General features: G+C 45.1%; 1 protein-coding gene across 9 annotated transcripts in view; it reads left to right on the forward strand.

Moving 5' to 3' along the window:
• The window catches only part of GATAD2B (GATA zinc finger domain containing 2B), a 109,824-nt gene that overhangs the window by 77,116 nt on the left and 7,197 nt on the right, over positions 1 to 25,511 (forward strand). For 7 of the 9 annotated variants that reach the window (XM_051857277.2, XM_051857273.2, XM_051857275.2 and 4 more), the window contains 6 exons: positions 9,883 to 10,218; positions 22,056 to 22,185; positions 22,759 to 22,890; positions 23,188 to 23,319; positions 23,802 to 23,972; positions 24,408 to 24,723. In XM_051857277.2, coding sequence (XP_051713237.1) covers positions 9,884 to 10,218; positions 22,056 to 22,185; positions 22,759 to 22,890; positions 23,188 to 23,319; positions 23,802 to 23,972; positions 24,408 to 24,723 — 1,216 coding nt within the window. In that variant the 5' untranslated portion in view covers position 9,883. Of the gene's footprint in view, positions 1 to 2,836; positions 2,952 to 9,882; positions 10,219 to 22,055; positions 22,186 to 22,758; positions 22,891 to 23,187; positions 23,320 to 23,801; positions 23,973 to 24,407; positions 24,724 to 25,511 lie in introns of all 9 variants that reach the window. The other 2 variants (XM_051857274.2, XM_017345861.3) reach the window with 2 other exon arrangements.

Consider the following 25,511-nt stretch of genomic DNA (forward strand, 5'->3'; position numbering starts at 1 on the left):
CCCACGTGGGTGCAGGGGCCCAAGGACTTGGGCCATCTTTTGCTGCCTTTCCAGGCCATAGCAGGGAGCTGGATAGGAAGTGGAACATCCGGGACTCAAACCAGTGCCAGTATGGGATGCCGGCACTGCATGCGGTGGCCTTACCTGCTATGCCACTGCGCTGGCCCTGATGTAATTTTTTAAAGATTTTATTTATTCATTTGAGAGTTAGTTATAGAGTGAGAGAAAGGTCTTCCATCTGCTGGTTCACTCCCCAAATGGCCACAATGGCCGGAGCTGGGCCAATCTGAAGTCAGGAACCAGGAGCTTCTTCTGGGTCTCCCACACGAGTGCAGGAACCCAAGATTTCGGCTGTCTTCTGCTGCTTTCCCAGGTGCATTAGCAGGGAATTAGGTCAGAAGTTGGAAGAGCCAAGACTTGAAAGGTGCCGGTATGGAATGGCTGTGTTGCAGGAGGTGGCTTAACCCACTGGACCACAATGCTGGCCCCATCTAATAAGCATTTCTTTCTTTCTTTTTTTTTTTTTTTTTTGACAGGCAGAGTGGACAGTGAGAGAGAGACAGAGAGAGAAAGGTCTTCCTTTGCCGTTGGTTCACCCTCCAATGGCCGCCGCTGCAGCCGGCGCACCGCGCTGATCCGATGGCAGGAGCCAGGATCCAGGTGCTTTTCCTGGTCTCCCATGGGGTGCAGGGCCCAAGCACCTGGGCCATCCTCCACTGCACTCCCTGGCCATAGCAGAGAGCTGGCCTGGAAGAGGGGCAACCGGGACAGAATCCGGCGCCCCGACCGGGACTAGAACCCGGTGTGCCGGCGCCGCAAGGTGGAGGATTAGCCTATTGAGCCACGGCGCCGGCTCTAATAAGCATTTCAAACTTCACATGTCAAACTGAATTTTACGTTTTTCACTCTAAACATGGCCATTTTAGTAAAAAAATCACTCATGCATTTATAGAGATAAAAATCCTATAGTCATCCTTAACTATTTCTCTTATATTTCATATCCAGCATATCAGCACTTCTGTTGGCCTTTCTTTTTCTCTTTTCTTAATAATTATTTATTTGAAAGGCAGGTGGCCTTTTTTTCAACGTATATAGTCTGTTAACTTGTGACAGAAAACCATAGGTGATTTGGCCTCTGGATTGTACCTCTCTTGCCACATTTTCTCCCACTCCTTCACTTAGATGTGGGCATGTCATCTTCACATTTTTACCATTTCTTGCAGATAAGTACTATGGTCTCTCAAGCAACATCCTTGCTATTCCCTCTCCTTGTTACATTCTCTGTCAGCTATATGCACAGTTTACTTACTCTCTTAATTTAGATATTGATTCATTTGTTAAGCTTTTCAAACAACACTTTGCTGACCATGCTTTTAAGAATAATCTCTTAAGGGCCAGCGCTGTGGTGTAAAGGGTTAAACCACCTCCTGCAACACCGGCATCCCATATGGGCATCATTTAGAGTCTGTGTTGCTCCACTTCCGATCCAGCTTCCTGCTAATGGCTTAGGAGAACAGCAGATGATGGCCCAAGTTCATGAGCACCCATGTAGGAGACCCAGAAGAAGCTCCTGGCTTTGGCCTGGTCTAGCCGTGGCCATTGCGGCCAGCTAGGTAGTGATACAGTGGATGGAAGATCTCTCGCTGTAACATTGACATTCAAATAAATAAACAAATCTTTATTTTAAAAAATGCAGTGGATAGGGGGCTGGCGCAGTGGTGCAGTGGGTAAAGCCACCACCTGGTGGTGCCAGCATCCCATGTGAGTCCTGGCTGCTCCACTTCCAATCCAGCTCTCTGCTATGGCCTGGGAAAGCAGTAGAAGATGGCCCAAGTCCTTGGGTTCCTGCCTTCAGATCGGCACAGCTCCAGCCATTGTGGCCAGTTGGGGAGTGAACCAGCGAATGAAAGACTACCTACCTACCTACCTCCCTCTCTCTCTCTCTCTGACTTTTAAATAAAATAAATAATTCTTTTTTTAAAAAATGCAGTGGATAGACAATCAGGATGTTTGCGTTTTCTGGCCAATAAGGGAGTGTAGATGTTTCTTCAACAGATGGGTTTCATTTCCCATGGGTGTGTGCTCAGAAGTGGGATTGCTGGATCATAGGGTAGGGTAGTTCAATTTTTAGTTTTTAGAGGAACTTCCATACTGTTTTCCACAATGGTTTTACTTATTTGTTATCACACCAACAGTGTGCAAAAGGGTTCCCTTTTCTCCACATCTTCACCAACACTTGTTATCTTTTGTCTTTTTGATAGTAGCCAGACTTACTGGGTTGAGATGATATCTCAGTGTTTTTGATTTGTGTTTCTCTGATGATTAGCCTAGGTTTAATGATGATTTGTCTGGCCAAAGCCAGGAGCCCTGGAACTCTACCTGGGTCTTCCATGTATAGGACCAAAAACAGGAACCTGGACCCTCCATCTAGATTTCCCACTTGAGTGTCAGGGTTCCAAGTACTTGATCCATCTTCCACTTCTTTCCCAGGCACATTAACGGGACTGAACTGGAAACTGAGCAGCTGGGCTCAACTGGCACTCTGATGTAGGATTCCAGCATGACAGAATGCTGGCCCCAAGGATTTCTTAACCAATTTGCCAAACACCTACCACAAAAGTTTTTAGTTTTGATGAGGTCCAGTTTGCCTACTTTTTTCTTTTGCTTATATTTTTTGATGTTACAAGAGTATTTCAAAAAGTTTGTGGAAAATGGAACTAAAAGATAAGCTTAGGACAAGTATTTAGCCTAGTGGTTAAGACATCTTCATCCCACATGGGAATACCTGAGTTCAGTTTGCGCTCCAGCTCATGACTCAAGTTTCTTGTTAATGCAGACCCTGGGAGGCAGTGGTGATGACTCAGATAATTGAGTTCTTGCCACCCACATGGGAGACCTCGATTGAATTCCTGGCTTCTGGCCTGACCAGCCCTGACTATTGAAGGCATTTGGTAAGTAAACCAATGGATAGGAGCTCTCTGTCTCTGTCTCTTAAATATATAAAGTGACTTTTTAAAAAATATTTGTTTATTTAAAAGGCAGTTTTGCAGAGAGACAGACAGAGACAGAGATTTTCCATCTGCTGATTAACTCTGTAAATGGCCACAACACTTGGAGCTGGGCCAGTCTGAAACCAGGAACCATGAACGTCCTCTGGTTCTCCTTCATGAGTGGCAGGGGCCCAAGGACTTGGGCTGTCTTCCTCTGTTTTCCCAGGCACATTAGCAGGGAGCTGGATCGGAAGTAAAGCAGCTGGGACTCGAACCAGCACCCATATGGGATGCCGGCATCACAGGTGGAGGCTTTATATGCTGTGCCACAATGCTGACCTCATAAATGTTTTTAAAAATGTTTATTTAGGTGCAAAAAATATGCATCTTTTATAAACTTTTTGAAGACCATTATATATCTAAGAAACTAATTATCCAAGGTTACATGAATTTTGAATTTTTTTCTTATATTTTTCTAGCTTTAACCTTTATATTAATATTCATTTTTTTATACACATGCATGGTTTTAATTTTTTCTGTCAAAGAATAATTTATCTTTACGGTAGTTCCATCTTCCATAAACATTCTGAAGTACCCTTGTATATAGTGTGAGATAGGAGTCTGACTTCATTCTTTTGCATCTGGATAACCATTATCTTAGAATTATTTTTTGAAAAAATTGTTTTTTTCCCTCATCGAATTGTCTTGGCATCCTCCTTGGAAATCAACTGACTACAAATATTTAGGGTATATTTCTGGATGGTAAATTCCATTCTATGGATCAGTGTGTACTATACACACACATATATAGTGTAGTTTTCTTTTCAAGCATTATTTTTGTATCTAGAAGTTCGACTTCAAGTCATTCTGTACATCTTTATTCTCCACTTTTTGGATACATGGACTACAATTATCACATCTCTTTTTTAAAGTCCTTTTTAAATTCTAAAATAATTCATTCTGGGTAGGTGGATTTCTATTTATTGATCGTTCTTCTCATCACAAGTTGTACTTTCCTGCCCTATTGTATGACTGGTAATCTTTTTTTTTTTTTTTTTAAGATTTATTTATTTATTTGATAGAGTTGCACAGAGAGAAGGAGAGGCAGAGAGAGAGAGAGCAAGATCTTCCATCCACTGGTTCACTCCCTAGTTGGTCGCAGTCCAGAACCAGAGCTTCCTCCATGTCTTCCCATGTGGGTGCAGGGCCCCAAGGACTTGGGCCATCCTCCACTGCTTTCCCAGGCCGTAGCAGAGAGCTGGATGGGAAGTGGAGCAGTTGGGACTCAAACCAGCACCTATATGGGATGCTGGCATTGCAGGTGGCGGCCTTACCTGCTATGCCACAGTGACCTGGTAATCTTTGACCAGATTCCAGACACTATCAATTTTATATTTTGGGGTATTGAATTTTTTTTATTCCTGTAAATTTTCCTGAGGTTTGTTCTATGATTATTAATGTGTTTGTCAACAGTCTGATTTTTTTTTTAAGATTTTATTTATTTATTTGAAAGAGTTACACAGAGAGGGAGGGAGAAGCAAAGAGAGAGAAAGAGAGGTCTTGCATCCTCTGGTTCATTCCCCAGGTCACTGCAACTGCTGGAGCTGCGCCAATCTGAATCCAGGAGCCAGGAGCTTCCTCCAGGTCTTCCCATGCAAGTGCAGGGGCCCAAGGACTCGGACCATCTTCTGCTTTCCCAGGCTATTGCAGAGAGCTGGATCAGAAGTAGAGCAGCTAGGACTAGTACCAGTGCCCATATACGCCACTGCACTGGCCCCTGATCTTTTTTGAGTCTTAACCTTTTTCTTTTTTTGAAAGGTGAAGCAGGGTAAGAGAAATCTTTCATATGCTGATTCATTCCCAAATACCTGCAATAGCTAGGATTGGACCTGGGTAATGTCAGGAGCCAGAAACTCTATCCTGGCTTCCTGTTTGAGGCAGGGATCCAAGTATTTGACTATCTTTCTATCATCTGCTGCCTTCAGAGTGCGCATTAGCTAGAAGCTGGATCAGAAGTAGAGGCAGTGAGTAGGGGTGGGGTGGGGGTGGTGTTGTGGTATAGTGGGTTAAGTGCCACCCACTATACAATGCTGGCATTGTATAAGGGCACTGGTTGGTGTCCTGGCTGCTCCACTTCCATCCCAGCTCTTTGCTGATGGCCCAAGTGTTTGGGTCTCTGCTGCTCATGTGGGAGACCTAGAAAAAGTTCCTGGTTCCTGGCTTTAGCCCAACCCAGCACTGGCTGCTGTGGCTATCTGAGGAGTAAACCAGTGCATAGAAGGTTTCTTTCTCTGTCTCTCTCTAGCTGGTTCACTCTCCAGATGACTGCTTTAGCCAGGTTTGGGCTAGGCTGAAGAAAGGAACCAGGAACTCCATCCTGTCTCCCACATGGGTGGCAGGAGCCCAAGTACTTGGGGCCATCTTCTGCTGACTTCCCAGGTACATTAATGGGGAGCTGGATCAGAAGCTTGGAGTAGCTGAGACTCAAACTGGTGCTCAGTTTTGGGAGCCAAAGTTACAAGCACCAGCTTAACCTGCTGTTCCACAGCACCAGCCCTGAAATACTGGTTTTAACATCAGTAAATTGATGCCTAAATATTGAACTGGATAATGAATTACTACTGCATATTTCTGCTGTGAAGTTTACACAGAAGTTAAAACAAATTAACTAGAGTTTTATGCACTTACTTGAATAAATTTTAAATATAAAAAATTGAGGGGCTGTTATTTGGCACATTGGTTAAGACACTACTTGAAACAGCCGCATCCAATATTGGAGTGCCTGGGCTAAGTCCTGGCTCTAGATCCTGATGCCAGTTTCCTGTTGATACAGAGCATGGAAGGCAGTATTGATGGGTCAGATAATTGGGTTCCTTCCTGCCACCCATATGGGAGACCTGGATTGCATTCCTAGATCCTGACTATGGCCCCAGTCTGCCCCAGCCATTGTGGGCATTTGGGAAGTGAACCAGCAGATGGAAACTCCCTCTGTCTCTGTGTCTGCCTCTCAAATTTAAAAATAAAGGAGTCTCTCAGTAAATAGATATGTTTACACACTGTCTATACTAGCTATTATTTATAAATGCATATATAGACAATAAATTTACAAAAATATTCATGAAAGTAGTAGCAACAAATCTATCCTAACGTTTTCCTTGAACAGGAAGACTAAAGAATGGGTTTGAGAGTGAATTTACACTGGATGTTTTGGCTGTATCTGTAATATTTCATTTCATTGAAAATAAGTTAGAGGGCAGGCATTTGGCACAGTAGTTAAGCCACTGCTTGAGATGCCTGCGTGCCATATTAGACTGAGTTCAAGTTCCAACTCTGCTCTTTTTTTTTTTTTTTTTTTTTTTTAAGATTTATTTTATTTATTTGAAAGAGTTACAGAAAGAGGTAGACACAGAGAGGATCTTCCATCCACTGGTTCACTCCGCAGATGGCCACAATGGCTGGAGCTGTGCCAATCCAAAACCAGGAGCCAGGAGCTTCTCCCTGGTCTCTCAGGTGGGTGTAGGGGCCCAAGGTCGTGGGCCATCCTCCACTGCTTTCCCAGGCCATAGCAGAGAGCCAGATCGGAAGAAGAGCAGCCAGGACTAGAACCGGCCCCCCAGCTCTGCTCTTGATTCCATCTTTGTGAAACCACCTTGGAAGTCAGCAGATGATAGCTCAAATACTTAGGTTCTTACCAAGGGGAAGACCTGAATTGAGTCCCTTTCTCCTGTCTTCAGCCTGGCCCTGCCTTGCTCAGCACCATCTGTTGCAGGATGAGGAGTAAGCCAGCAGTTGGGAAATCAATCAACCTCTCTCTTCTCAAATAAACAATAAAATATTTAAGAAAAAAATGTGGAGCCCACTTATGAGAAAGGACTAATATATAGAATATATAAAGAACTCTCAAAACTCAACAGTTAAAAACATCCAGCAAACAATTCATTTAGAAAAGAAGTAAAAGACATGAACAGAAGTCTCACCCGGGGCCGGTGCCGAGGCTCACTTGGCTAATCCTCTGCCTGCGGCGTCGGCATCCCATATGGGTGCCGGGTTCTAGTCCCAGTTGCTCCTCTTCCAGTCCCACTCTCTGCTGTGGCCCTGGAAGGCAGTGGAAGATGGCCCAAGTGCTTGGCCCCCTGCACCCACATGGAAGACCAGGAAGAAGCACCTGGCTCCTGGCTTTGGATTGGTACAGTGCTATCCGTAGTGGCCATTTGGGGAGTGAACCAACGGAAGACCTTTCTCTCTGTCTCTCTCTCTCACTGTATAACTCTGCCTGTCTAAAAAAAAAAAAAGTCTCACCCAAAGAAAGGATATGCAGATGACAGTTAAACACATAAAAAAAATTAGTCATTTGAGAAATGCAAATCAAAACCATGATGAAATATTATATACATTTATCAGAATGGTTTCAATAAAAAATAATGATACCACCAAGTGCTGGTGAGAATGAAGAAACTATATTTATCATCCATTGCTTCTGGGAATATATGATGGTATAGCTACTCTGGAAATCAGCTTGAAAGTTTCATATAAAACTAAACACTCACGTGACTGAAAATTTGCACTGTTGGGCCTTAATCCCACGTAAATGAACTCATGTATGTTTCTTCAAAAACTTGTACATCAATATTAATAACAGCTTTTTTTCTTTTGTAAATATTAGTTTATTTGAAAGTTAACACAGTTATAAGAACACCAATTAATGTTACCATATTAAGTCTACATATTCTTTATTTTCTTTTTTAGACTTCATTTATTTATTTGAAAGAGTTAGAGAAACACAGAAGAGAGATCCTCTTTCTGCTGATTCACTTACCAAATGGCCACAACGGCCAGGGATGGGCCAGGCCGATGTCAGGAGCCAGTGGAGCAGTCAGGAAAGGAACTGGAGTCCACGTGGGATGCCAGCATTGCAGGCTGTGGCTCTACCAGCTGCACCACAGTGCTGTCCCCCTGTAGATTACTATACCCAGTCTCACGCCTTAGGAATGGGACTCACAGTCCTAAGTATAAAAAATAAATTTTAATGAACATTTGGGGCCAGTGCTGTGGTGTGGCAGGTTAAGCTGCTGCCTGCAGCATTGACATCCCTTATGGGTGCTGCAAGTCCAATCCAGCTCCCTGCTAATGGCCTGGGAAAGCAGCAGAGGATGGCCTAAGTGCTTGGGCTTCTGTACACATGTGGGAGACCCAGAAAAAGCTCCTGGCTCCTGGTCTTGGATTGGCTCAGCTGTGGCCTTTGCAGCCAGTTGGGGAGTAAACTAACATGAAAAATCTCTCTCTTTTTCTCTGTGTAACTGTCTTTCCAATAAATAAATAGAATTTTTTAAAGTATTGAGCATTTGTAAACATCCCATTTTTACAGATGACATTGAGACTTGGGGTGGTAAAATAGCTTGTTAAATATTGGACATGGTAAAAATAGTAGTAACTTAAAACTGTTTCTATTCATAAAAATTTTTCTTTCTAGTTCATTATTGCTAATTTCCTAGGAGGAATAGTGTTGGAGAAAATTCCGTAAACTTATATTTTGTTAGTATTAAAAAAAATCAAAGTTAGAATGGAAGGTGATGATTAGCTTGCCTTTAATAATTTTTGCTGCATGAGTAGAGAAGATAGTACTATCAGGCTAAGCACATTCCTTCATTAAGAAAAGCCAAGCATCTTTTAAGATTTTGAGTCTGTATCTGTATCCAAATGAGGGCAGATAACAGTAGGCCTCTCTGATCCTTGCAATATCCAGACTGTTTTTTTGTTAGATATTTTTGTCTAGTTCACCTTTTTCATATTCTACACTTGTAAGATAGGCCAATCAAAGATATCCTTGGGAGACATAAGGAACTTTCTATTCCTATAATTCTTTTCAAGAAGAATTTAGTATGAGAGCTAAAACAGCAGAAGCATCTGATTCCATCCAAAGTCACTTTGCATATCTGTTTTTTGTGGTATGTAGGCTCCTAATGATGAGTCATGCTGGTGAGTGTGGTGGTTAGTTTCCGGTATCTTTCACAGTAAGGACCTTCATGACTGGAAAGTATTTGGAATTTACTTTCTGTGCTGAAGTTGAATGGAGAAATTTCCCTTAATATAGATGTTCTAAGATGATTATAGGGTAGTAGGTTAACTCATTTAACTTTTTTTTTTTTTAAGATTTATTTATTTATTTGAAAGAGTTACACAGAGAGAGAAGGAAAGGTAGAGAAATTCTTCCATCCACTGGTTCACCCCTAATTGGCTGCAACAGCTGGAGCTGCGCCGATCTGAAGCCAGGAGCTTCTCCAGGTCTTCCCACATGGGTGCAGGGGCCGGAGGACTTGGGCCGTCTTCCACTGCTTTCCCCGGCCATAGCAGATAGCTGGATAGGAAGTAGAGTAGCCGGGACTTGAACTGGCGCCCATATGGGATGCCGGCACTGCAGGCAGCAGCCATACCCACAGTGCCGGCCCCGACTCATTTAACTTTTAACATCTGTATGATTTGGGTTTTTTTTTTAAGATTTATTTTATTTACTTGAAAGAGTTACAGAGAGAGGTAGAGACAGAGGTCTTCCATCCGCTGGTTCACTCCCCAGATGGCCTCAGCAGCCAGAGCTATGGTGATCCTAAGCCAGGAGCCAGGAGCTTCTTCCAGGTCTCCCACATAGGTGCAGGGGCCCAAGGACTTGGGCTGTCTTCTGCTATCCCAGGCCATAGCAGAGAGCTGGATCATAAGAGGAGTAGCTGGGACTCGAACCAGCATCCATATGGGATGCCAGCGCTTCTGGCCAGGGGTTTAACCCACTGCGCCACAGCATTGGCTCCAACAATTTTTTTATGATTCTTAATAACTTTACCACCTAATCCTCTTTTCTTTTGGACTACTTAAGAGATTTCATTTCATTTTTTTGCTGTAGGATGGATAGAATGACAGAAGATGCTCTTCGTTTGAATCTGTTGAAGCGGAGCTTGGACCCAGCAGATGAACGAGATGATGTCCTGGCAAAGAGACTCAAAATGGAAGGGCATGAGGCCATGGAACGTCTAAAAATGTTGGCACTGCTCAAAAGGAAGGATTTGGCAAATCTTGAAGTGCCACATGAGTTACCCACCAAACAGGATAGCAGCGGTGTCAAGGGCTATGAAGAGAAACTCAATGGGAATCTCAGGCCTCATGGAGACAGCAGGACTGCTGGGAGGCCAGGGAAAGAAAACATCAATGATGAGCCTGTGGATATGAGTGCTCGACGGAGGTATGGCTCAGTTTAGTTGCCTCTGGGGTTAGAGTCTTCTCACAAAGTAAGCCTGTGGAAATGGAATGAATTCCAATGAGAGGAGGGTGTTTTTCATTCTAAAGCTTCTTAGAAGATTTCTCTGTGTCTGGCTTGATTGTGAATTCCTCTTACTTGTAAATGAAACTTGATGCTTCAAAATAATGTAGTATACAAAGAGTTATAGGATTTTTTTCCCATTTTATTTAAAAGACAGAGTGATAGAAAAGAAGAGACACAGAGAAAGAGTTCTTCCATCCACTTGTTCACTCCCCAGATTCCCACAACAGCCAGGTCTGTGCTAGGCTAAAGGCAGGAGAAGGAACTCAGTCTGGGTCTCCCACATGGGTGGCAGGGACCCAAGTATTTGAAGCCAACATGGGCCGTCTCCCTGGGTGCACATTAGCAAGAAACTAGATTGGAAGCTGAGGAGCCAGGACTTGAGCCAAGCACTCTAGTGTGATTGATGCATGTGTCCCAAGCGTTGGCTTAAGCCACTGCACCAAATGCCTGCCTTGAGAATCACAGTTCCTAACCTTAAGATAAAATGGTCAGGGGCCTGTGTTGTGGCACAGTGAGTTAAAGCCCCAGCCAGCAGCACTGGCATCCCATATGGGTGCCAGTTCAAATCCCAGCTGCTCCACTTCTGATCCAGCTCCCTGCTAATATGCCTGGGAAAGCAGTAGAAGATGACCCAAGTCCTTGTGCTTCTGCACCCATGTGGAAGAAAGAAGCTCCTGACTCCTGGCTTTGGATAAGCTCAGCTCCAACTGTTGAGGCCATTTGGGGAGTGAACCAGCAGATGGAAGACCTCTCTCTCTTTGTCTTTCAAATGAATAAAATAAGTCTCTCTCTCTCTCTTTTTTTTTTTTTTTTAAGATAAAATGGTCCGGCGCCGTGGCTCAATAGGCTAATCCTCCACCTAGCGGCGCCGGCACACCGGGTTCTAGTCCTGGTCGGGGCGCCAGATTCTGTTCCGGTTGCCCCTCTTCCAGGCCAGCTCTCTGCTGTGGCCCGGGAAGGCAGTGGAGGATGGCCCAAGTGCTTGGGCCCTGCACCCCATGGGAGACCAGGAGAAGCACCTGGCTCCTGCCTTTGGATCAGCGCGGTGTGCCAGGCCGCAACGCGCCAGCCGTGGCGGCCATTGGAGGGTGAACCAACGGCAAAAGGAAGACCTTTCTCTCTGTCTCTCTCTCTCACTATCCACTCTGCCTGTCCCCCCCCCCAAAAAAAAAAAAAAAAAAAGGTCATTCCTGGATGACCATTGGAAGTAAATTAATATATGGGCTGGATAAAGCTGCCTCCTGCAGTGCCAGCATCCGATCTGGGCACCAGTTTGTGTCCCAGCTGCTCAACTTCAAGTCCAGCTCCCTGCTAATGGCCTGGGGAAAGGAGTGGAAGACAGCCCAAGTGTTTGGGGTCTCTGCTTCCCACATGGGAGACCAGGATGAAGCTCCTGGCTTCTGGCTTCAGCCTGGCCGAGCACTGACTGTTAATAGCCATCTGGGGTGTGAACCGGTGGGTAGGTTCTTTCTCGCTTTGTGTGTGTCTGATTCTTTCTCTGTAACTCTTTCAAGCTAAAAGTCTCTTTTTAAGTAATAAATTAATATATACCTTCACACTGATGCCTTTCTGGCGCCGCGGCTCACTAGGCTAATCCTCCACCTAGCGGCGCAAGCACACCGGGTTCTAGTCCTGGTCGGGGCGCCGGATTCTGTCCCGGTTGCCCCTCTTCCAGGCCAGCTCTCTGCTGTGGCCCGGGAGTGCAGTGGAGGATGGCCCAAGTGCTTGGGCCCTGCACCCCATGGGAGACCAGGAGAAGCACCTGGCTCCTGCCATCGGATCAGCGCGGTGCGGCGGCCATTGGAGGGTGAACCAACGACAAAGGAAGACCTTTCTCTCTCTGTCTCTCTCTCTCTCTCACTGTCCACTCGGCCTCTCAAAAAATAAAAAAATAAAAAATAAATTAAAAAAATAAAGCCATGCCTTTGAGGTGAGGGGTGGAGGGTAAGTCTTGTCTTTAGCTCATTCCAGAAGTGTTATGATTTGTTTAATGTGGAGTCCCAGTTTTTGTTACATCAAAAAGCATGGGCCTGGCTTTTCTTGTTTCTAAGGGAATCAGTTTTATGTGGTAAGTCTTGACATTCTTGCCTTGTCTGTTCCACTTCCCTCAACCCCCGCAGATATATAAACATTTATTTATGACTTAAGCTCATTCATTTTCTCTTTCACACATGTACACAAAGAACATGTCTTCATTTTTTTCTTGTGTCTATCAAAATTGAGTAACTTGAATCTATGGAGCACACAACACACTGTATGGAAGTACATGGAATAGGCTGAAGACCAAATCAGGCTGGGCATTGAATCAACCCCCCAGGTTTTTTGTTTTTGGTAGTGGTTTTTGTTTAAGGTTTATTTAAAAGGCAAGTTACAGAGAAAGATTGGGAAAGAGATCCTGTCTATGCTGGTTTATACCCCAAATGGTTGCCAAGGCCAGGGCTGGCTAAGCCGAAGCCAGGAGACAGGAACCAGGAACTTTATCCAGGTATCCCACCTGGGTTGCAGGGCCCCAAGTACTTGGGCCATCTCCCAATGCCTTCCCAGGCACATTTGCAGGGAGCTGGATCAGAAACCAGTGCCCATATGGGATTCCAGCATCATAAGCAATGGCTTAACCCGCTGTGCCACAGCATCCTCCACAATGTCGTCCCCACTAACCCTAGTTTATTTGAAAGGCGGAGTTACAGAGAGAGAACGAGAATGTGTGTGAGATCTTCATATGCTGGTTCACTCCAGAAGGCTGCAGTGGCCAGACCTGGGCTGCTCTGAACCTGGGAGCCAGGAGCTTCTTTTGAGTCTCCTGTGTGGATGCAAGAGCCATCCTCCACTGCTTTCCAGTAATATCAGGGAGCTGGATTGGAAGCAGAGCAGCTGGGAGTTGAACCAGCGCCCATATGGAGTGCTGGCTGGTGACTTTGCCCACTACGCCACAGCACTGTCCACACTAGCCCTAGTTATAAGAATATCCAGATGGGGGCCAGCTTTGTGGAGCCGTTTCCAGTTAAGGTACTGCCGGCAATACTGAAATCCCATATGGGCACAGGTTCAAGTGCCAACTGTTCTGCTTCTGGGAAAACAGCAGAAGATGGTCCAAGTATGTGGACCCCACCACCCTGTAGGAGACCCAGATAGAGTTCCAGGCCCCTGGCTTCAGCCTGGCCCAGCCCTTGCTGTTGCCAGCATTGGGGAATGTAACCTGTAGGTGGAAGATCTCTCTTCTCTTTTTCCCTCCTACCCTCTTCCTCCATTTCTCTGTCTCTCTGTCTCTGTCACTTTGCCATTTAAATAAAAAAATTACGGAGTAATAAAATATTAAAAAAAAGAGAAATGAACAAAATATAGAATCCCAGGAAGGAAAACCATGGTTTCTTTTTTTTTTTCTTTCTTTCTTTTTTGGCAGGCAGAGTGGACAGTGAGAGAGACAAAGAGAAAGGTCTTCCTTTCCCGTTGGTTCACCCCACAGTGGCCACTGCAGCCAGCGCACTGCGCTGATCCAAAGCCAGGAACCAGGTGCTTCTACTGGTCTCCCATGCGGGTGCAAGGCCCAAGCACTTGGGCCATCCTCCACTGCCTTCCCAGGCCACAGCAGAGAGCTGGACTGGAAGAGGAACAATCGGGACAGAATCTGGCGACCCAACCGGGACTAGAACCGGGGGTGCCAGTGCCGCAGGCGCCAGCCCCATGTTTTTTTTTGTTTTGTTTTGTTTTTTGTTTTTTTGATATGTTATCCTCCAAGAATTGGAAATTTGTAAGATATATATATATATATATATATTTTTTTTTTTTTTTTTTTGACAGGTAGAGTGGACAGTGAGAGACTGAGAGACAGAGAGAAAGGTCTTCCTTTTCTGTTCGCTCATCCCCCAATGGCCGCTGCGGCTGGTGCGCTGCAGCCGGCGCACCGTGATGATCCAAAGCCAGGAGCCAGGTGCTTCTCCTGGTCTCCCATGGGGTGCAGGGCCCAAGCACTTGGGCCATCCTCCACTGCACTCCCAGGCCACAGCAGAGAGCTGGACAGGAAGAGGGGCAACTGGGACAGAATCCAGTGCCCCAACTGGTACTAGAACCCGGTGTGCTGGCGCCACAGGTGGAGGATTAGCCTATTGAGCCGTGGCACCGGCCCCCATGGTTTTGTTTTGGTTTTTGTTGTTGTTGTTGTTGTTGTTGTTGTTGTTGTTTTGACAGGCAGAGTGGACAGTGAGAGAGAGAGACAGAGAGAAAGGTCTTCCTTTTGCCGTTGGTTCACCCTCCAATGGCTGCCGTGGCCGGCACGCTGCGGCCGGCGCACCGCACTGATCCGATGGCAGGAGCCAGGAGCCAGGTGCTTTTCCTGGTCTCCCATGGGGTGCAGGGCCCAAGCACCTGGGCCATCCTCCACTGCACTCCCTGGCCACAGCAGAGAGCTGGCCTGGAAGAGGGGCAACCAGGACAGAATCGGGCACCCTGACAGGGACTAGAACCCGGTGTGCCGGCGCCGCTAGGCGGAGGATTAGCCTAGTGAGCCGCGGCGCCGGCCCCCATTGTTTTTTTAATAGGATTAAAAGATAGGTAAAAGGACTGGTGCTGTGGCATGGTGGATTGATATCTACCTGCGTCACTGGCATCCCATGTGGGCACTGGTTCGAGTCCTGGCTGCTTGGGCCCCTGTATCCACAGGGGAGACCAGGGGAGGATTCTGGCTCCTGGCTTTGGATCCTCCCAGCTCCCGCCCTTGCAGCTAGTTGGCGCGGTGGGGGAGGGGAAAGTGGGATACCAACAGATTGAAGACCTTCCTCGCTTGTTCTCTTCCTCTTTCTCTTTGTAACTCTACCTCTCAAATAAAAACTCTTTAAAAAGAAAATGCATAAAATGAAAGCAGGAGGATAGAAGAGTTCTTCACATGTAGCCATGTTGCCTAAACATCTTATTTTGCTCTCATTTAGGAAAGTTATGGTATCTATGAAATAAAGTATGTGTGAAACCAATTCTATTTTTATTTTCAAATGCTAGAGATACAACAGCAGTTCTTTGTGTTTAGTTATTTTTACTACCGGGATGAAAATAAGGAAAATCTGCCAGACTGAGTCACAACTTTCAGCAGCAAGTTGGACTTTAATAATATTAAGAACCCCAGATACTGCAAATCATGTGTGTTTGGGAAAGGAGCATAGCAGTTTCTTTCCTTGAATGTTTAACACATGAAGACAGGGTCTCTGTTGTGTTTTTTTTGTTTTTGGAGGAGTAAGACTTGATTTAGGCTTTATGTTTTCTGTACTATTTTTCTAATATGGATCTGATTATATCTGAGAATATCATTTTGTGTTCTCAGATAAGATTTCCTGATAATGTTACACACTTCCAGAATCTTTTATCCAGAAATGTCTCTGCATATCTTGGTTCTTGGGAGTCCCTAATAGATTTGAGCAATAAAATAATTCCTTACCTTAGAAATAATCTTTTATATTTTAAAGGCAGATTGAGAGAGGTAGCAACACACCCAGAATGGCCAAAACAACCAGATACGGTCCACGCTAAAACCAGGTTGAGCTGCCATCTGTGGTGCTGGCATCACATATTAGAATGCTGGTTTGTGTCCCAGCTGCTCTACTTCTGTTCCAGCTCCCTGCTGATGTACCTGGAAAGGCAGTGGAAGATGGCCCAAGTGCTTAGGCCCCTGCTACCCAATGGGAGACCCAGATAGAGTCCATGCTCTTGGCTGTAGCTTAGCCCATGCTCTTGGCTCTTGTGGGTATTTGGGGTGTGAACCAGCAGATGGACGATCTCTTTCTCTGTCTTTTCCTGTCTGCCTCTCGCTCTCGCTCTTGCTTTGCCCTTCAAATACATCTTTTACAAAGGAAAAGAAGCCGGCGCCGCGGCTCACTAGGCTAATCCTCCGCCTAGTGGCGCCGGCACATCGGGTTCTAGTCCCGGTCGGGGCGCCGGATTCTGTCCCGGTTGCCCCTCTTCCAGGCCAGCTCTCTGCTGTGGCCCGGGAGTGCAGTGGAGAATGGCCCAGGTGCTTGGGCCCTGCACCCCATGGGAGACCAGGAAAAGCACCTGGCTCCTGGCTCCTGCCATCGGATCAGCGCGATGCGCCGGCCGCAGCGTGCCGGCCGCGGCGGCCATTGGAGGGTGAACCAACGGCAAAGGAAGACCTTTCTCTCTGTCTCTCTCTCTCACTGTCCACTCTGCCTGTAAAAAAAAAAAAAAAAAAAAGGAAAAGAAAAACTAGAACTCCAACGTGAGATGCAGGAAGCAGCAGCTTAAGCCATTGAATCACAAGACCCACATCTCTTTCTCTGCCTCTCAAGTTGAAAAATAACACACAGAATGGGCCAGCGTTGTGGTGCAGTGGGTTAAGCCTGCAGCACCAAAATCCCATATGGATGCTGGTTTGAGTCCTGGCTGCTCCACTTGCAATCCAGCTCCATGCTAATGTGCCTGGGAAAGTAGCGGAGGATGGCTCAAATCTCTAGGTCCTTGTACCCATGTGAGAGGCTCTGGAAGAATCTCTTGGTTTTGGCCTGGCCTGGCCGTGGTCATTGTGGCTGTTTGGGGAGTGAACCAGGATGGAGGATATCTCTCTCTGTCTCTCTTTCTCTATAACTCTGTCTTGCAAATAAATAAATCTTTAAAAAGAGAGAGAAACACACAGGAGAAGGACAGGCCTTGTGTTTTAAGACCTTAATGGTTCCTGTGTTGCATACCTAAGTGCCTGGGTCCAATAACTGCCTCCATCTTCTGACTCCAGTTTCCTGCTAATGCAGTCAGCAGTACTGACTCAGGAACCAGATTGCTGCCACTCAACATGAGAGACCTAGATTGAGTTTTAGCTCCAGTCTGACCCAGTCTGCTCATTGCATGTGGGGAGTAAACCAGTAGATAGGAGTGTTCATTCAGTTTGTCTGTGTTTCTTCTTGACCCTCTTTCTCCCCACCTCAAATATGGGAAGAATCTTCTAAAAGTTATGGATCTAACCAGGACCAGAGTGAGTGATATGCATTGAGAAATCAAGTGGAGAATGGGAAATTTTCCAGACCTCAAAATTGTTCATGCATGTTAACATTAGGGATGAAGGGGATAAAGAAATATAGAAATGTTATGTATGTTGCACACAGAAAATATAAACAGTTTTTTCAAGCCTGACCTAAATAGGGTTCCAGGAACTTTGAGTTTGAGAATGAAAGAATCTTTTCTCCCTCTAGTGGCCCCTTTTCGTATAATTCTATATTCTCAGTTTGCTATGTCCATAACCAACAAGGTAATATAGCCATCCATACAAATTTGTTAGTTTACAAGCCATTCTCCTCACTTTGACCCACTATTCTATTTTATCAGCTAAGTTTAGTTTATTTTAGTAATTCCAATTGAACCACTGAGGTATTGAATGCCTGTCCCATCCAGGGATGTCTTTTCCAGGGATGTCTTGTTCAGAAGACATCCATGTCCCATGCAGGTGGTGTAGTACAGGTTAAACTGCCACTTGGGACACAGTATGCATCACATATTGGCCTCTGCATCTGATGCAGCTTCCTGGTAATGTGCACCCTAAGGGCAGCATATGATGGGTCAAGTACTTGGGTCCCTGCCATCTGTGTGAGTGACCAAGATGGAGTTCTGACTCCTGGCTTTGGCCTAGGTCATCCGTTTGGGCCATTTGGGGAGTGAATCAGCAGATGAAAGATAATCTGTTAGCTCTGCCTTTCACATAATTAAGAATGAACAGACTTTAAAAAAAAAAAATCCTATCCCAACAGTATCTGAGACAGTAAGCTCTGAGAAATAGTGGAGAGGCTCTCATGACTAATGATCTGCAAATGTAATGTGTTCAAATAAGCCTAAAAACTCATTGCCCTAGAACCATATACTCCTGACAACAGGGACAATCTCAAGAAAAGTGGGAACTAGTAAGATATCTTTGAAATCAGAGATTAAATAGAAAGTACAATCAATGGCTTGAGAATACAAGGCAGTTTCCAGTTTTTTTTTGGTTTTTTTTGTTTTGTTTTTTTTGTTTTTTTTTTTTTTTTTTTTTTGACAGAGTGGACAGTGAGAGGGAGACAGAGAGAAAGGTCTTCTGTTGCCATTGGTTCACCCTCTAATGGCCACCGCAGCCAGCGCACCGCGCTGATCCGATGGCAGGAGCCAGGTATTATCCTGGTCTCCCATGGGGTGCAGGGCCCAAGCACTTGGGCTATCCTCCACTGCACTCCCTGGCCACAGCAGAGAGCTGGCCTGGAAGAGGGGCAACTGGACAGAATCTGGCGCCCCGACCGGGACTAGAACCCGGTATGCCGGAGCCGCAAGGCGAAGGATTAGCCTAGTGAGTCACGGTGCCAACCATTAGTTAACTCTTAAACATTGAGTGCCATTTTTCATTATCTGCAGAAAGAAACCTAGCCCCCAGAAAGACCAAAACAAATTTTACAGAATAAATAGGTTTAGTAATAAGTAACTTCTAGGTGCCAGTTTTGTAGCATAGCAGGTTATACCATATGGGTCTCAGTTCAAGTCCTGGCTGTTCCACTCTGATCCAGCTCCTTGCTAATGTGCCTGGGAAAGCAGTGGAGCATGACCCAAGTGCATAGGCCACTGCACCCACGTGGGATACCTGAAAAAAGCTCCTGGATCCTGGATCCAGCCTTGCCCAGCCCTGGTCATTGTGTCCATCTAGGGTTCTCTCTCTGTCTTTCCTTTTGTGTCTGTAACTCTGTCTTAAAAAAAAAAAAAAAAAAAAAAAAAAAAGAGTAATTTCTAGATAGTTTCTTTCTGGCAAATAGGTGCAAGTTTCCTATATGTAATTATCCAGGTTCAGTCTTCCTTCAAAAGTCTGTACTTGGTAATTTTTCTTTTTTCAGGCCTTCTTTTGCCGGTTATTTAGTTTGACAGGATAGACTTTCATTGAGGTTCATATAACTGCCTTTCTTGTAAATCCTCATATAGCCAGGACCATGTTACCATCTGTACCTAGGATAAATGATTAGGTTCTACTGCTTTTGCCCTTCTTCCCCCATAAAGCTAGCCATTTCCTTCTTGAGCTTCCATGTAACTAATGACAGTTCAATGAATAATGAGTTACAGAGAGAACAATCATTTTAGAATATTTATCAAAATCTGGGGGGTAGGGATGGCATAGTGGGTAAAGTCACCACCTGCAACTCTGACATTGCATATGGGCACCAGTTCAAGTCCCAGCTGCTTCACTTCCATTCCAACTCCCTGCTAATGGCCTAGGAAAAACACTGGCCCAAGCAAAACCTGGAAGAAGATCCTGACTTTCGCTTGAGCTTTTGTGGCCGTCTGGGAAATGAACCAGCATATGGAAAATCTCTCTGTCTCTTCCTCTAACTCTTTCAAATGAATAAATCTTAAAAAAAAAAAAATCTGTGTAAGGGGCAATTGATGATTGGCACAGTGGTTAAGATGCCACTAGTGCCAGCGCCGTGGCTCGCTAGGCTAATCCTCCCCCTGCGGCACTGGCACCCCGGGTTCAAGTCCTGGTTGGGGCACAGGATTCTGTCCCGGTTGTTCCTCTTCCAGTCCAGCTCTCTGCTGTGGCCCGGGAGAGCAGCGGAGGATGGCCCAAGTGCTTGGGCCCTGCACCCACATGGGAGACCAGGAGGAAGCACCTGGCTCCTGGCTTTGGATTGGCTCAATGCACTGCCCATAGCGGCCATTTGGGGGGTGAACCAACAGAAGGAAGACTTTTCTCTCTGTCTCTCTCTCTCACTGTCTTAACTCTGCCTGTCAAAAAAAAAAAAAAAGTCTAAGATGCCACTTGTGTCCCCTGTATCCCATATCAGGAGTTCTTTGGTTTGAGCCCTGACTCCGTTTCCAGTTCCTGCTGATGTGCACCCTAGAAGGCTCAAGTACTTGAGTTCTTGCTACCCATATGGGAGATCCCGATTGAGTTCTTGGTCCTGCATTGGCCTGACCCAGCCCCAGCTGCTGTTGCAGGCATTTGTGGAATAAACCAGTGAATGGGAAGATCCCTGTTGCTTTACATTCAAACAAATAATTTTGTCCCAGAGGGCACAGGGACAGAGATATAAAGATAATGACTGGCTTTAAGATAGAAACAAGAGGGTGCCAGTGCTGTGACTTAGTAGGCTAAGCCTCCACCTCCAGGGTTGGCATCCTACATATTCACCGGTTCAAGTCCCAGCTATTCCTCTTCTGATCCAGCTCTCTGCTGTGGCCTGGGAAAGCAGAAGATGATGTGCTTCTTTCTTGGGCCTCTGCACCCGTGTTGGGAGTGAACCAGTGGATGGAAGACCTTTCTCTGTCTCTCCTTTTCTCTGTAACTCTTAATAAATAAAGATCTTAAAAAAAAAAAAAAAGAAACAAGTCGGAGCGCCGGATTCTTTCCCGGTTGCCCCTCTTCCAGGCCAGCTCTCTGCTGTGGCCCGGGAAGGCAGTGGAGGATGGCCCAAGTGCTTGGGCCCTGCACCCCATGGGAGACCTGGAGAAGCACCTGGCTCCTGCCTTCGGATCAGTGCGGTGTGCCAGCTGCAGCGCGCCAGCCGTGGCAGCCATTGGAGGGTGAACCAACGGCAAAAGGAAGACCTTTCTCTCCGTCTCTTTCTCTCTCACTATCCACTCTGCCTGTCCAAAAAGTTAAAAATTAAAAAAAGAAACAAGAAATAAGTGTTCTTATCATACAGAGTTTATGTTTTGAATTTATATTTATTTACTTGAAAGGCAGAGAAAGATCTTCCAATCCACTAGTTCACTCCCCATCCATTGCAGTCAATTGAGGAGTGAACAAGCAGACTTTAAATAAATAAGTTTAAAAAAAATTTTTTTTTCTACATGGAAAAAAATTCAGAGGAATTTAGGTCTGTTCTGCTTCACCCTTAACTCTTAGGATAAAGACACCACGATGGAAATAATAGCAAAATCTCAGAATATTTAACATCTAAATTCCTTAGAGGTAAGGGCACTGTGGTATAGCAGGATCCATTGTTGGGGGCACCTGCATTCCATATCGGAGTGCCTGGGATTTAGTCCTGCCTCGGCCTTCCTGACTGAGGTTTCTGTTAATGTGCTTGGGAGGCAGCAGGTGATAGCTTAAGACCTGAGTCCCTCGGGCTGGCGCTATGGCACAGCAGGTGAAGGTGCTGGCTTCCGCAGTGACTGGAGCTGCACCAGTCTGAAGCCAGGAAGGAGCCAGGAGATTCTTCTAGATCTCTCACATGGGTGCAGGGGCCCAAGAACTTGGGCCATCTTCTGCTGCTTTCCTAGGCCATAGCAGAGAGCTGGATCAGAAGTGGAGCAGCTGGGACTCAAACCAGTGCCCATATGGGATGCCGGCACTGCAGGTGGTGGCTTTACCTGCTATGCCATAGCACTGGCCCTGAAAAAAGATTTTTTAAAGATTTATTTATTTATTTATTTATTTGAAAGAGTTACACAGAGAGAGGAGAGGCAGAAAGAGAGAGAGGTCTTCCCTCCAATGGTTCACTCCCCAGTTGGCCACAATGGCCGGAGCTGTGCTGATCCGAAGCCAGGAGCCAGGAGCTTCTTCTGAGTCTCCCACACAAGTGCAGGGGCCCAAGGACTTGGACTATCTTCCACTGCTTTCCCAGGCCATAGCAGAGAGCTGGATCAGAAGTGGAGCAGTCGGATCTCGAACTGGCGCCCATATGGGATGCCAGTGCTTCAGGCCAGGGCATTAACCCACTGTGCCACAGCGCTGGCCCCTGAAAAAAAAATTCTTTAACATTTTTATGAACCTCACTGTTGGAAATACCTTAATTTTTCCTTTTTTCATTTAGTGAGCCTGATCGAGGAAGGCTAACTCCGTCTCCAGATATCATTGTTTTGTCTGACAATGAGGCTTCCAGTCCTCGTTCTAGCTCCCGAATGGAAGAAAGACTTAAAGCAGCCAACCTAGAGATGTTTAAGGTAAGAAGATTGAATGTTCTCCATTTCATACTATTTCTGTTTCTTTTAATTCTGTAAGAATCTTTATTCTGGTTGGTTATTGAGTGTTTACTTTTTTATCCAAATAACTACCTATTTATAAACTCTTTAACTTTCAGTTTCATGGATGTACTCTTTTAGAAGGAACTCTTAGAGAAGGTAGTTTGAAAAAGCATATATAAGCAAGTATACTTAATGTAATTTATATTTGGAAAATGAAAAATTTATAATTCAAGTCACATAAAGTAAGCACTTGGCTGGAAGGATACTCTCTACATTCTATCCAGAGTCTTACACTATAGAGAGACTCCTAAGGTTAGCTAGGGGAAAATGGCTTTAAAATATTTAGAAAACAGTGTCTCCCTGTGGTCATTTAGTGCCTACTGAATGTTCAGACACTGTACCACTCCCCAGAGATAACAAAGATAATCCTGTCATCACTTCTGCTTTTGTATGGATGCTGAAGGTTTCAAGCCTAACAAGTCAGGATCAGCCCTTGCAGGAAGGGATTCTGGATACCTGTTGCCATCACTGACGGTCTCCTTGTTTCCTTAGGGGAAAGGCATTGAGGAACGGCAGCAGCTCATCAAGCAGCTGCGAGATGAGCTACGATTGGAAGAAGCCCGACTGGTGCTATTAAAGAAACTGAGACAGAGTCAACTACAGAAAGAGAATGTAGTCCAGAAGGTAATACACCCCAGAAACAAGGGACTAGAGGAAAGAAAGAAAAGATCGTTTGAGAATGGGCTGCCCAGCCTGGCTCATTCTTCTCTGTATGTAGCTTCTATTAGTCTCTAGAAGCAGTGATTTCTTTTCTGTCTTAGACTTTAATCATGAAAATCTTGATTCCATTTTTCTCATTTTTTCCTCCTGGTGAACAGGAGCTTCACATTGACAAGGAATTTGAAAGTCTAGAAATGTATCCGAGTCCCTCCTGTAATTGGTGGCCTTTTTCACAGTCTCATTTTCTCTTCCCTCTCCCAGACTCCAGTTGTACAGAATGCAGCATCTATTGTTCAGCCGTCTCCTGCCCATGTGGGACAACAGGGCTTATCCAAGCTTCCCTCCCGGCCTGGGGCCCAAGGGGTTGAACCTCAGAATTTGAGAACATTACAGGTATGTGACCCACAGTAGGATCATAGTGTTGAAGGGCCCAGTCTATTCACTCTCTTTTAGGGCTTTTCTGGTGGTGATGGAAGAATCTGGCCATGATAGGGGTGTTACCACTACAGACAGTCCTGTTGATCCTTTATGACATAGCTGAGTCTGCAGTAGAAGGGTGAACAGCCTGCGTCTGCCACTCTCGTTTTTCTTCTCTAGGAAAGGTTTCCAGCTTCTCTAGAGAAGGGTTTGATCATTTTTAAACTCTCTAATCATACAAGATTAGAGAGTTATTACCAAAAAAGCCAGGAATTTCTTATGAATCAGGGTATACAGTGGTGGTCAATTTCCATAGATCATTAGATGAAATTACCAAACCTGACTATGTTACTCCTGTGTTTCTATTCAACTACGTATGTTTTAGGCAGTGTTCTCTCCTTTTGCATTTTGTGAGGCTTTATTACCACCTGTGACTAGTTTTTTCTCTTCCCCTTCAGGGTCATAGTGTCATCCGTTCAGCAACCAATACCACCCTCCCACACATGTTGATGTCTCAGCGTGTTATTGCACCAAACCCAGCCCAGCTACAGGGTCAGCGGGGCCCACCTAAGCCTGGCCTTGTACGCACCACAACACCCAACATGAATCCTGCCATCAATTACCAACCAGTAAGAGAATTATGATGTGGAAATAGAAATTGTTTATTTGCTTTTCTTTTGAAGTACCCATAATTTCTGTACATAGAGAAATTCTATGACAAGGGTAAGGTGAATGGAGGTTGAATTGAGCATTCCCAAAAGTGGAAGCTTTGAGGAATTACATGTGAATATTAGTGGGGAGAGAGGATATATAGCAGAGTAGCCGTAAGCCAATATATTCTAGCAACACAGAGAAGGATCTAGAAGATGCATGACAGAAAGCATCCCCAGTCTTTATTTTTCTCTTAACAGATCTTTTGCAGTGAATAAGTTGCTCACTTCCTATCTTGGGAAAGTTAAGTAGTCCAAATTAGGATCGGATAGAGTCCTCTGCCAAGAATGCATGTATTGGTCCTATCTCCCATATACCAGCCATCAATGATAACTATTCTCAATCTATTTTAGCAGTCAAGTTCTTCTGTTCCCTGTCAGCGCACAACATCCTCTGCCATCTACATGAACCTTGCTTCCCATATTCAGCCAGGGACCGTGAACAGAGTGTCTTCACCACTTCCAAGCCCTAGCGCCATGACTGATGCTGCCAACTCACAGGCTGCAGCCAAACTGGCTCTTCGCAAACAGCTGGAAAAGACACTCCTGGAGATCCCACCCCCAAAACCTCCTGCTCCCTTGCTTCACTTCCTGCCTAGTGCAGCCAATAGTGAGTTCATCTACATGGTGGGCTTAGAAGAAGTCGTACAGAGTGTCATTGACAGCCAAGGTAAGATATTTCTGCTAATCAGTCTCCTTATCTAAGCAATAGGTTGTCAAGCCTGATTAACTTAAGCAGAGTATCAGAGTACTGTGCAATATTAAATAGTTTCTTTTTACTATTGCGAAACTGCTACCCATCTCTTATTTACAGGCTGTTGGGGGAGCAACATATCAGAAGAACTTTTTTGTATGTGTGTATCTTAGGCTTCATATTTTTATTGTGGGGGCAGTGTTGTTAAGCCATAGTGGTTTAAGCCACTGCTTACAGTGCTGGAATCCCATATCGGAGCACCAGTTCAAATCTGAGTTGCTCTGCTTCTGATCCAGCTCTCTGCTAGTATACCTGGGAACATAGCAGAGGATGGCCCAAGTGCTTGTGTCCCTGCCACTGATGGTGGGAGATCTGGAAGAAGTTCCAGGCTCCTGGCTTCAGCCTGGCCCAGCCCCAGTCATTGCAGCCATTTTGGTGAATGAACTAGCAGATGGATGATCTCTCTCTCTCTGTGTCTCTGTCACTCTGCTTTTAAAATAAATAAATCTTGAAAATTGTATATATATTAAGTTTTATTGATTATTTTGTGTATTTACATATTTTTTACAGTATATTTCTCTTAAATGGTGCTTAATGTGATACATATATAATTTGATGGTTAGAACTTGTTTTTAATATCAATATTTGGCATTGTGGTGAATTACCATAATTGATCCCTGTCCTTTGAACATTTGTAGTTGAGAAAATACACATACTGACATAGATAACTAAGTATGGCCACAGAAAAGCCATAAAATATCACT

Source organism: Oryctolagus cuniculus, chromosome 7 (assembly GCF_964237555.1).
Source record: "Oryctolagus cuniculus chromosome 7, mOryCun1.1, whole genome shotgun sequence".
Lineage (NCBI taxonomy): Eukaryota > Metazoa > Chordata > Mammalia > Lagomorpha > Leporidae > Oryctolagus > Oryctolagus cuniculus.